Source organism: Saccopteryx leptura, chromosome 9, assembly GCF_036850995.1.
Source record: "Saccopteryx leptura isolate mSacLep1 chromosome 9, mSacLep1_pri_phased_curated, whole genome shotgun sequence".
Lineage (NCBI taxonomy): Eukaryota > Metazoa > Chordata > Mammalia > Chiroptera > Emballonuridae > Saccopteryx > Saccopteryx leptura.
In genome coordinates this window covers 50,138,272-50,151,356 of record NC_089511.1, presented here as the reverse complement: position 1 = coordinate 50,151,356, position 13,085 = coordinate 50,138,272, and the positions used below count along the sequence as shown (strand labels likewise).

General features: G+C 41.4%; 1 protein-coding gene across 10 annotated transcripts in view; it reads right to left on the bottom strand.

Moving 5' to 3' along the window:
* The window catches only part of SGMS1 (sphingomyelin synthase 1), a 327,448-nt gene that overhangs the window by 44,233 nt on the left and 270,130 nt on the right, over positions 1 to 13,085 (bottom strand). For all 10 annotated transcript variants that reach the window (XM_066348467.1, XM_066348469.1, XM_066348466.1 and 7 more), the window contains one exon: positions 568 to 1,421. In XM_066348467.1, the coding sequence (XP_066204564.1) occupies positions 568 to 1,190 (623 nt within the window). In that variant the 5' untranslated portion in view covers positions 1,191 to 1,421. The remainder of the gene's footprint in view (positions 1 to 567; positions 1,422 to 13,085) is intronic.

Genomic DNA, 13,085 nt, shown 5'->3' with positions numbered 1-13,085 from the left:
TAGCTATATATTGCTTTAGTTGCTACACATCCTAGAAGGTGAGAAGCCACACAGGTTCATCTGCACTGCATCTACACAAAGTCATTCCTTGAGGGTATGATTTTCCCAAAAGCCCAAACCACTCTGGAATAGCTGTTCTGAATTTCAGGGGTGAAACCTCCTTAAATACACATTGCTAAGGTTCCAGATGTTAGATCAATTGTCAACAATTTATTTGATAGGTTAACACCAACAAGACTGGATGGTTTATCTGAGGTTCAATAATCTGTATATACTCTCGTAAGGCATCTGAAGGTTTTCCTTCCTGTGGAATGAGAACAGAAGAACAGCATCTCAAACAACCTTACTCACCATTCCATACACTCCTGTACAAAACAGGCAACAAACACGGCATTTTCTTAAAGCTGCAAGAGCTTTAGTTGAGTATGTATGTGGTTTTAAAAAAAGTGGGGGAATAACATGCTTTGATTTGACTGCTTCATACATTTCATTTCCAAACACTCCGTATTAGACCTCTGCAGTGCCTACTCCTCAATCACTGAATCTAAGAGCTTTTACTTTACTTACTTGTATTTTAAGAGCAGCCACTGAATCAACCAGAGTCCTACAAGGATCATGCCGTTAATTTCACAAATAGAAAAGGCCCACTGCACCCGGTTAAAATGGTCAAAAAACGTGTCCGGTAGTGGAGGCTGCACCTCCTTAGGAGGCACTCGTTCATGGACGACCGAGATCATCACTGTGGTGAGAACGAAACAGGAAAGTGCGTAAAGGAAGGCCAAGAAAGTCTTGCCCCACTCCATGGGGTACTGGGAGCGCTCCGGTTCTGGCATGGGGATCTTTATCATCTCCTTCCTGTACCCATTTGGCATCCCGTTGGGTTTGACCTTGATGCTGAAGCTGCTGTTAGGTGCAGGGACGTCGGTGCCAATGCTGAGGTGCCCGTTGGCATGGCCGTTCTTGTGTGCTTCGATGTGGTGCTCCATTTTCAGGGTCTCGATCATGTCCAGGAGCCGCTGCCCGTTGTCGGAGGAGACTCGGCACAGTGGGGGTTTTGTGAAATCCTCCGGGGTCAGGTTGATCAGGTCCCGGCCTGCGAAACGCTCCAGAGGCTCACAGTATTCTGGCATGGCATTCTCCAGCAGCCAGTCTGCCACCTTCTTGGGTGACCAGTAAACCACTTCCTTCATTGTACTGGCAGACAGTGAGCAGTCCCCAGCTGGCTCCCGGCAGGTCAGCAGTCTCCGTTTCTACAGAGCAGGACGCTGTCCCTCCGTGGCGTACTCATCCTGTTGGGCCTCATGACAGAGACTTGGGTGGCGAGATGGACAGGGCAGTTTTTAAACACCTCATGTAGCTGTCCAGAGTTCTTTGAGTTCCCAAGCATTCATTTACCTTGTTTTTCAACAAGGTTCTTCCTTCTGTGGAGGAAAGAGGAAAAGTCAAGATATTGGGACTTCCAAATCAATCCCCTGAAAATGCAAAACCTTAATATGCATATGGAAAATAGAAAACCAGTTACTGATAAAAAGTCTGTAGTTCTCAGACATGTATTAGTTTAAGGGACTACTGATTCCCTGGTTAGTCTTTCCTGAAAGAATATTAAATAGAGCTGACAATGGATAAAGTCAATGGTGCGTTTTCTAAGAAATAATTCAACAGTGCTATGAAAACAGCTTAGTACGGATCAGTTATTCTGTGTGCATGTGCTCCCTGGGATCATCTGAAAGAAGATGGCAGATTTGCTTACTTTACTATTATTCTACTGGTAAAGAAATGTTTTAAAAGATAGATAACATACAGCAACTTAATAGACGCCATAGAAATGCTGGGCTTCAAGATAATTTGATCCAAGAATTTTCTATTTTTTTCACACACAAAAAACCAATGAATCCTCTTTTCCAAATGTGTGTGGACCCCCAAATCTATGAAAGTGTTACAGACGCAGCTGCTTGGGTGGAAACACGGAGGAAGTGAAGGGCCAGAGAAGTCCGCTCCGCTGACTCTTCCCCTCTCAGCCCACAGGGCGTTCTGGGGAATCCCCAAATCAGTGATCTGATTCAGCTCCCTCATTTATAAAGTTGGAACCTAAGTTCCAGGAAGGTCAGGAAACTTGCCAATGGTCAAGTGGCAGCCTGCATCGAAGAGCTGTAAGTTAAGTTTCTGAGTCCAGTGCACTGTTTATTAACATACTTAGCCATATGTGGCAGGAACTAACTCACAAAGCAGGGGAGATTCAAAAGCAGAATTCAAAACTTTATAAATGTATATAAGTATAAATATAAACTTATTTATAAATAATGTAGCTATTCTTATTTGAACACAACTATGCTTAATGAACATAACATTTGCATAAAACAATTAGGAAAAAATATATCACATCTTAACTGAAATTATACTTGGTGACAGGCCTGGGGCATTTTTTACTTTTCTTCCACCTATTTTTCTTGAATAAGTTTGCATTACTTTTGTAACAATCATTTAAAAGGAAAATCAAGTACAAGGACTAAAGTTTTGCCACTCTGAGAGCTGCCTCTTTGGAATTTTAAGCCACTTATTAAGAAACAGGACTCCAAAGGAACTTTGGCCCTACCCCTTTTCTGCCCAAGAGATACAGATAAAAAAAACCGGCTCCAGGAATGAAATCTTAGCATATATCCCTTGGCGTAAGTGTCATAATTAGGAAGGCTTCATACAGGGATCTGTTGGCTAAGTATCCCGTTTCCCACTGGTTCTGAGTCACCCAGCAAGAATTCGTCTGCATGTGTGTTCCCTGTTCCCTCAGCTCCCTGTAAATCACCCCTTCTCGCTGCTGAAACACAAGGCCCCTCCCCTCCTTTTTCTCCTTTGTCCAAAATGTCACCTGTACTCGATGTTACCTTAGTGTCTTTGGAGTTTTCATACCTATGTGAATTCCTCATGTTCATGTATTAAAAACTTGATTTTTCTCCTGTTAATCTCTCTGTTAATCTGATTATTGGCCTAGCCTTAGAAGAACTTACTAGATGGGGAAAAATATTTTTTTTAGCCCTCACACAAGAAAAGTTAAACTAAATTACCTAGCTCTATAACAAAGCCTTGTTACTGTAACACGGCCTTCCGCGGAAGGGAGGCTGCGGTTTGACTCAGCATCTCCCATGCATAACCCATTAGGTTAGCTCAGCTACTCATCTGTAAAATGGTTATAATCAAATATCTCCTTCACAGGATTGTTGTTGGTACTTAAAAAGCCAAATGTGGAAGTTGATGATACATGACCTAGCTCTAAAGGAGGTCTGTTGGCATTCATATCCTATTCTTTCTTAAATTTTCTATCATATCTAATAGCTACTATCCACTATATCTCACTATGAAAACACCTGCCCAACAGAGGACTCTTTTTTTCCTCAAATGATGGATGTTGTGTTAATACAAAAACACTTGCACAGACTTGTAGATTTAGGAGCTAGAAATTACTGATGGCAGGATTTCCTTAAATACATTTTGTGGAATAATAATCTGATAAAATGCTCGTTTAAAAAAAACAATCCAGATAAGCCTGGGAACCACACAGCATAATCTCTCCTAGTGACACATCACATGTTCAAGCTCCAGAAAGTCCCCCAGTAAAGAAAATGTTTCCCGGGATCTCTCAAAATGACTTCATTAAGACTCTCCTGCTCCCCCGCCCCCGCTATCTCCCCTTAACTCCTCTTAACTCCCTATGACCCAAACCAGACCTGGACTCAGGTCTCCTGATTTCAAAGTACAAACTCATCCCTGCTGAACCCCCAAACCTGACTCTGGAATGACAATGTCCACACTTCTGATTTCCTGGTCTGAACAACAACCAGTCAAATGAATGGCATAAACCTTGCTAAAGAGTGGGGCAGTCTCTCTCTTGAGCATCCACACTGCTGTACGTGTTTCCTATGACACGCCCTGTGGGTAAGTGGCTGTCTAGATACCCCAGGAGCCTGAGTGGCTTCAGTCTGAAGCAACCATGTCTCACATTAGCAGGGTTCAGAATTCCTCAACTGATGTCTGCTCAATAACTCCAGAAATGTTCCTTATATGATTTAACATTTCTTATATGGTTCCTTATATGGAAAAGAAAGCTATAGAAAACGGCACTGATGTTGAAAAGTACTTTCAAACAATGCTGGGCCCTGGCCGGTTGGCTCAGCGGTAGAGCGTCGGCCTGGAGTGCGGGGAACCCGGGTTCGATTCCCGGCCAGGGCACATAGGAGAAGCGCCCATTTACTTCTCCACGCCCCCCCTCCTTCCTCTCTGTCTCTCTCTTCCCCTCCCGCAGCCAAGGCTCCATTGGAGCAGAGATGGCCCGGGCGCTGGGGATGGCTCCTTGGCCTCTGCCCCAGGCGCTAGAGTGGCTCTGGTTGCGGCAGAGCGACGCCCCGGAGGGGCAGAGCATCGCCCCCTGGTGGGCAGAGCATCGCCCCTGGTGGGCGTGCCGGGTGGATCCCGGTCGGGAGCATGCGGGAGTCTTTCTGACTGTCTCTCCCCGTTTCCAGCTTCAGAAAAATACAAAAAACAAACAAACAAACAAAAAACAATGCTGGTGGTTGAGGAGAATCAGGTGGGCATTCTCCAGAGAGAAATATGAAAACAAAGAGAATCTCTGACCACTTCAGAACCACTGCAGAGAGGTTGCAATTATCACTAGCTGCCCAGAGTGACAAGACACACGAGCCAAATGGGAGTCCTGGCAGGAGATCCTGTAGGAAAGGGGATCTCTTGGCATCAGACCCAAGCTTCTTCCTAAATACTCCTCAGGAGAATCAGGTTAACAGCCAAAGGATGTCTCAACATCTTGAAGTGGCTACAACTCTAAAGAAACGTTTTCGGTGGAAAGTCCAGGCCCATAAAAATGAACATGTATTTTTCATGTAGATTCTTCATTGTTTCCTTTGTCTAACACAGGAAGTCTGCCAGGAGGGGAAACCCCCTCAGAACCACAAAGACCAGGCCGATGCCAAGGTGTTATTTTACTTCTCCCTGATTGAGGACCCGTCAGACAATCTCCTCTTCAGAGATAACAATCTTTAAAATAGAAAAATATCCAGTGGTAGGAGACAATCTAGGCCATTAGACAGACACATTACACATACACTCTCTCTCTCTCTCTCTTTCTCTCTCTCTCTCTCTCTCTCTCCCTTTCTGGTATTGCTAACCTCCATCCAAACAAAGGAACACTAATCTTGGAAAGGTGAAGGTGAGTCCATCAGGCAGTTCTTGATAGCCAGAGAAACTCTAAGAGACAGCAAGAGAAGTAAATGGCTCCCATTAATAACTAGGACAACAAGCCTGTCCACCCCTTCAGAGTCCCTCTGAATCCCCATTTACTCCTCTTCAACACGTCCAGGCTCTTCTCTCAGTCTTTAAGGTTTTTCTGTGCAGAGACTTTATAGACCATTCCACTTCACAATTCTTTCCCCCTCCCTGATTTCGTCCATCACTAATATCTGTGACACATAATATAACCTAACTGTCATGTGCATGTGGTGTGGCAGAGATAATGCCAGCTGTGAGTTAGGGACCTGCAGTTAAGACCCAACTCAGCTACTTGCCTTTTTGACAAGGTCCTTTCACGTCTCCACACTTCAGTTCCCTCTGGGAAACAGAATTACCAACTACCTACCTGTCTTCACATGGGCTGCTACTGCTGTGACAAACCAATCATTTAAAAAAGGTATAACAGAAATTAATTACTCCAAGAAACATGTCTTGTTCTTTTCATAACATCCTGCTTCCTTTCTGCCGCCCAAATGGGTCATAGGGACATGTCATAAATATTTATTGAAGCCGACACTTCCAAACGACATTCTTAAAAGCCTAACCATTCCGATACATGAGTAAAAACAGCCCTCCAAATTTCATGAGAAAACAACCCTTTATTTTTCAAGCAAGCTTTGAAAATAAACACACACATTTTCCTTCAGCTGATGCTGAAATGGTACAAAAGGAGGAAAGCTCATTAGGAAAGTGAGCTGTTGGACAGCTATTCAGTATGTCAAAGGCCACTGCAGAAAGGTGTGGACTTACAGACTCCAGAGACCCGGCGTGCAAGCAGGGGTGAGAACACGGCTCTCCCCTGAACTCACACACTCAATTTAGATGGACTATGGACTATACTGTGCTGTTTCTGAAAGAATGCCAAGTGTTTGCACATCCACACAGGTGGGCTTAGAAAACAGCTACAGCTACCATCACTCAGAAAAGCCACCCAGAACCCATACTGGAAGAATGTTAAGAAATAATGCATAGCTTAAATCATTAGACATATTTCTCATAACTGGGAAGAAGGAATAGAAGATGAAAAACTGTATATAAACTTTTTATAATAAAATACCACAGAGTCTGAAGGACAGAGAGGTACTGGAACTCTTGTTCATCTGGAACTTTTAGACCTCAGTAAACTAAAAACCAGGGAGATAGTAGTTTGTCTAAGATCTCATACATACATGCTCCTGGTTCTAGACACAAATCCAAAGTGCTTACCAGGGCTCTCCCACTGCAAAAATATACATCAGGCTCACAGGTATGAACACAAAGAAAGGACAGTCTAACATGTCTTTAAAAAAATATTCTAGAGTCCTGCCCTGGCCAGATAGCTCAGTTGGTTAGAGCATCATCCCGAAATGCAGATGTTGCCAGTTTGATCTCCAGTCAGGGCACATACAGGAGCAGATCAATGTTCCTCTCTCTCTCTCTCTCTCTCTCTCTCTCAATCTCGCCCTTCCTCTCCTTCTAAAATAAAATAAACATTTTTTTTTAAATTATGAGATCCAAAATCATAACAGGCAGGAATGACAGCATATTCCTTACATATTCTAACTAGGGAAATACAAAGTTGCTGAATATGATTTGGCTCCAATTCTTAAAATAGATATATTAGTCTTTAATATTATAAAACCCATCAGGTAATATGCCATGACACACTAGAAAGTATTTTATTATCAAGGAGAGATTTCTAAAAACAGGATAAATAAAGCAATTACTCTGGTAATGAAAAAAACATCAACCAAGCAAAACCACTGAATAGATCATTTATAAATATTTGTTCATCCTCACTCAAAAAGAATCTTTTATACAGTGTGTCCGTCAAGTCATGGTGCACTTTTGACCGGTCACAGGAAAGCAACAAAAGATGATAGAAATGTGAAATCTGCACCAAATAAAAGAAAAACCCTCCCAGTTTCTGTAGGATGATGTGACAGCATGTGCACATGCACAGATGATGACGTAACACCGTGTATACAGTGGAGCAGCCAATGGCCATGCCAGTCGAGATGTGGACGGTACAGAGGAAAGTTCAGTGTGTTCTGTGGCTCACTAAATTCGAATCCATGACCAAAGAGCAACGTGAATATTGGCATGTTTATAATGAAGCACCACCACATAGGAATAACATTACTTGGTGGGATAAGCAGTTGAAGGAAACCAGCAGTTTGGTGGAGAAACCCCGTTCTGGTAGGCCATCAGTCAGTGACGAGTCTGTAGAGGCTATACGGAATAGCTACCTAAGGAGCCCTAAAAAATCTGTGCGTGAGCCCACATCGAACTGCACTGAATAGGTATGAAACTGGGAGAGTTTTCCTTTTATTTGGTGCAGATTTCACAGTTCTATAATCTTTTGTTGCTTTCCTGAGACCAGTCAAAAGTGCACCATGACTTTACGGACACACTGTATTATCTTTTTATTTGCCATCGTCTAGAAATAAAACATTGTGGGGGAAAAAAAGCTACCATATGAAATACACATTGAATACCAATTTTCAAGAATTAGACCACCACTAAATGCACAATACAACTACCGTGGGAGCAGCTGCTCAGAAAATCTGAGTTCTAATTAACTTGCTTGCTTGCTTGCTTGCTCTGTCATTAACTTGTACCTCAAACCCCAGTGCCTCAGTTTCCTATAATGAACTAACTCCTTCTGCTCATACCATTGATAAGGAAATTTATGCAGACCGTACGGCGCTTTGGAAAACATAAAGCAATACATAAAAATGTAAGAAATTTCAGCTTCAGAAAAATGAAAAAAAAAAATGTAAGAAATTTTTATACTGAATGTAATTTATTCTTTGAGGATTCAATGAACTTTTAAAATGAGTGCCATGAAATTATGAGCTGAATTTTTTATTACTTTCTTAAGGCAAAATGGACACAAGACTGAACAAACAAAGCTGACATGTCAGTGAAGAATCTAAAGGAAGGTTCCAGATGTTTCTAAATGCTGATAATGGCAAATGAAAGAAGGAAGTAGTGCGTGTGTAATTAGTTTTACAAGCATACAGTCAACTAAACTTTCTGCTTCGTGCATCACATCTCTAGGAGCAACAGCAAAGCAACATGAGCATACACATTACTTTTCTCTACTAGCTTATAAACCGAATCCAAAAACAAAATTTGGTGAGCATGTAATATTGTATAATTTCGCTCAGATTTTATAACAGGAAACGATACGCGTAAACCTTGTTAAAGAGTGATACAAATTAAGAAGGGATACTCTTTTATTATTATGAATCAGATGAAATACTTTTTTGTAAACACTTCAAATCCTGATAAAAGTCTTGACATCTTCTAGAACTTTCCATAAAAGTCAGTTATTAGACCTTTTCGGGCCAGGTAGCCCGCTGAAGTACTTATGAGGTAGGTGTTTAATTCTCCTCTAACTCAATTTGCATAGCTCCTGAATGCTTTTCTCCAAATCAATTTAATTAGCTGTAATTTTGTTGCTGTTATTCAGCATTTAAAGAGTAAACCGAAATAGGCAGAATTCAAAAAACTGCATTTATTTGAAGAAGAAAAAAAAATGTCTAGCATAACAATCACACAGTCTCAGCTGGAGGCCTACATATTCATTTCCATCTACAGTTGGGGAAATTTTAGATTACTTTTGATGCCTTAACCTTGAAATTGTCCTTTATTTTAAATTGCTGTTACACGCAGTGTTCACAATTCCATAGACCGTCTGCTTAGCAGATAAAATTGGACCTTCTGAAACAGCTCCTTAAACTAAAGTATACATTCAGCTATTTTGCTCAGACATGAGAAAGATGGGCATTGAAGTGTACATATTTGCCTTTCGGTACACTCTGTGCTGTTCAACCTCGGGCTGTTAGCAAAGCCTCCTGTGATAGCATCTTGTGATCTCCTCCACACCTTGTTTATGTAATGACGTGATACTTAGATTTCACAATATCTGAAATATATTCTTTTCCAGCAGCTGCCCTATATGTTTCCTGATAGCCTCCCTTTTTCTGCTCCCCTACCAAAATGACCCGTTCCAATGTAGTAGCCCTCAATGCTCCGGAGAAAAAGAGACGATTTTTGGCTGTCAAAATTAGTAGCTACAACATATTGACAAGAAACCTGCCCCATCAATTGTGTACTATAAATCATGACTCTAGTTCTCTGACAGTATGAAATAAAAAACTGTTCTATCAATTTCATGGAGAGCCCTGCCATCAGCAAGACAGCTAACTCCATTTCCCACACCCTGAGCCTCGATTTGAGTCATTCTGTCAAGGAATGTAAATATTTAGTAACCAGAAAACTCAAAGAATGATTTATTATGGCAAAAAATTAGAAACAACCTAAAACTTCAACTGTGAGATGGGATTAAATACATCATTATACAACAGAATATTAAGCTGTATCACTTCTCGGCCTTTTGGCTAAGATCAAGTGCAGAAGATTAAGCCGTGGTTCACCAGAGATTGGATAGAGATTGCAAAATACAATGATTCCAGTTTTGTAAACATGTATGTACTACAAAAATCCATAGGAAAAAAGTATAGAGGGTGTATATCAACTTATTACTTTGGGTGATAAAATTATAACATAATTTCCTGCTCTTATTTTTTCTAGTATTTTCTGATCAACAAATACAACTTGTGTTTAGAAAAGGATTATTTTTCTTTTTCTTTTAAGCACATTCTGTGTTTTTAAACATGTAGGCTGCATTGTAAAAGTAAGAATCGATGCTTCCTGCATTAGCTTTCTTTAAAAACATGAAATATAGGCTTGCTGATTTCTCTAAATTAGTGGGACCTTTGCCCTCTATGTATAATTAGGTTCCCAAGTCCTCATACTCCCAAAACAGAATGGTCCCGGGAGAAGAGCCAAACCACCAACAAATATAAAGCTGAAATCTGAACCTAAGTGCATCAAGACATTCTAGCCTCAGATATTTCCCATCGTTCCAGAGGGAAAACAACAAACCATCACAACTGTTCTACCACCTACATTTTCTTCGGTATCTACCTACCCAGCCGACTGCCAAATGTGAAAGACCATCTGAAAACTCTGCCTTGTTGACATTACAAGTCTGTAGGGCTTAAATGACAGCTAATCACTCCCACTTTTGCCTGGGAGTTCATTCTCAGAACCCAATTATCAAAACTCTGAAGATGATCTATTCCCATTCAACTGATTAACTGTCCCTCTATGTCTGAAACCAGCAGGGCCACTTTAATATTCACCTAGTTCATCCACAGTCCTCGGGAGCAGGCTCACTCTAGCAACACTCAAGAATGTTAGGACATAATGTTTTCAAAATCACTGGCTTTCAAGTTCAGCTGATGTGCACAGAGGTGATCTCATCCACCCCAAGAAGCCTGGGAAAAAGACTCCCTATCTCAATTACATTTCACTCCATTCTTTTCCTTTCTTCCCAGTCTGCTCTTTCAAAATGAAAGCTAAAATCCTTCTACTTCACATTAGTTCAGCTGGAGTAAAAGATGGTGATTCCTTTGAATCTATCACACAAGTATATCAGGGAAAATAAAGAAGTCAAATGCCTTAAAAAAAAGGTAAGGCCATGCTTTAATATCCTCTCTCTTTTTAATTCATTTATTGAATTTAGAGACAGAGGAAGGAAGAGAGAAACAATGATTTGTTGTCCCACTTATTCATGCATCGATTGGTTGATTCTTCTATGTTACTGACAGGGGATTGAACCTGCAACTTTGGCTTTTTGGGACGATGCTCTAACCTACTTAGTTACCCAGCCAGAGCCTCCTCTCCTCGTTTTTAAGTATTCTAAGAATGCAGTATTCTAAGCTTATTGGCAGCCTGGTGTAGTTTAACTGCCTCAGTTAACTCATCTGTAAAGTAACAGGAATCGTGCATTCCTGCAGGGCTGCAATATGGTTTAGAAATCTAAGATGCCACTGAGTGTATGCATAGTAACAGGAGCTGTCAAGGAATCTATGGGAGGGAAAGTCCAGATCCTTCCTCTTTTCCTCTCTGCTGCAGAAAATCCAATAGTGGTCAGTCAAGAGACCAGGGATGGGGATGGTGACAGAGCCAGCATCACAGATGAGGAACAATCACCCTGCCCCACCACTCTTTGTGGCAAGTGCAGTCCAGCTAGGTCACAGAGGATAGAAAACGGTGGGCACTGAGCAAACCAAGTAAGGCATGCCACACTCAATGTACTTTAAATTTAATATTTTTTAATGGCAAAAATAGACAAAAAACCATACAAACTGCATCTGGCCTATGGGATTGCCACTTTGTGTCTCTCTCGCCTCCTCATCCACTATACTTATGGTAACTGGCCACTAATTCCTAAAGATTCCGCCTTGAAGGTGCTCTCAAACCTGCTCCTTTTCCTATCCCTGTTTGCTTCCGCTTAAGATTCTGCTTTCAGTCTAACTCAACGGCAACCCACCTCCATACTGCTATTGGATGGGTCTTTTTGTAAATAACGTGATCTTCCCACTTGATGCTTAAAAGCTTGATGGGTCCCACAGCACACTGGACAACAGTCCTTAGCTTAACACCAAGGCCTTCCACAGTCCAGCCTAGTCCACTACCTTTACCTTCTGGCCTTTCCCTGCAAGCACGGGGACTACACTCATCTGGGTAGCAGTTTCCTTCATGCCATTCATTGCACACCTCCTATGTCATTCTTCCCACCTTATACTTTTGTTCTTTTTGGATTATCACCTTCAGAGAGCACAGTCTCATTTGTGTTGGAATCTAGAGGGCCTAACACACAGTACACACTTAATAGATGTTTGTGGAACACATGAATCAATGAGAATGCAAAGGAGACGGCTTCTTATCCTATAACATGCCCCAGTGATATATATCTTTTTGGTACATCAAGCATATGAAAATCTATGTAAATATAACTGCTAAACTTTTAGTATCACAATCCATTTAAAAATAAATAGATAAAACTTCCCATGCATCAAAAGAAGAGGAATTTCAAAGCTAGAGTGGAAAAGATATAAGCTAACACATACAGTGCAGAGGGTTATCAGCCTCGGACCCCAGCAGCTAGGAGCTGGAGTTGTAAGATCCAAGTCTGGGCAGAAAACATAGCCTGAGGCCAGATCCAGGAAGGGAACTGGAACACAGACCCCTTTTTAAAAAAAATTAAATTAATCCTGACCTGTGGTGCACAGCGGATAAAGCATCGACCTGGAAATGCTGAGGTTGCCGGTTCGAAACCCTGGGCTTGCCTGGTCAAGGCACATGTGGGAGTTGATGATTCCTGCTCCTCCCCCTTCTCTCTTTCTTTTCCTTTGTCTCTCTCCTCTCTATATAAAAATGAATAAATAAAATCTAAAAAAAAAAAAAGTTAAAAAATGTTTTTGAATTTATTGATTTTAGAGAAAGAGGAAAGGAGAGAGACAGAAACATCAATCTGCTTCTGTATGTGCCCTGACCAGAGACTGAACCCACAACCTTTGCTTATTGTGATGATGCTCTAACCAACTGAGCTATTTGGCCAGGGCTAGAACGTAAACCCTTGAGTAAAGCAAGGATCTCTAAAGGACTAGAAAAACTGCACCCAAGAAATGAGCACACGATAATGCAAACTCCAAATCTACACCATCTGCACGCTGTAGAATTTCCAGGCCAAACAACACAAATAGAAAAGACAAGGAGATGCAAAATGGTTCCTTAGAGACCCTTCAAGAACAAGAGTTCACAGGACTCCTGGGGGGGGGGGGTAACCTCTGCTTAGAACAAATAAACAATTAAAAATTATAAATCACCTGCGAAAACCACCACCACAATGTAGATTTGGCAGGTGTGACAAACAGGAAGTTTGCCAAATGTGA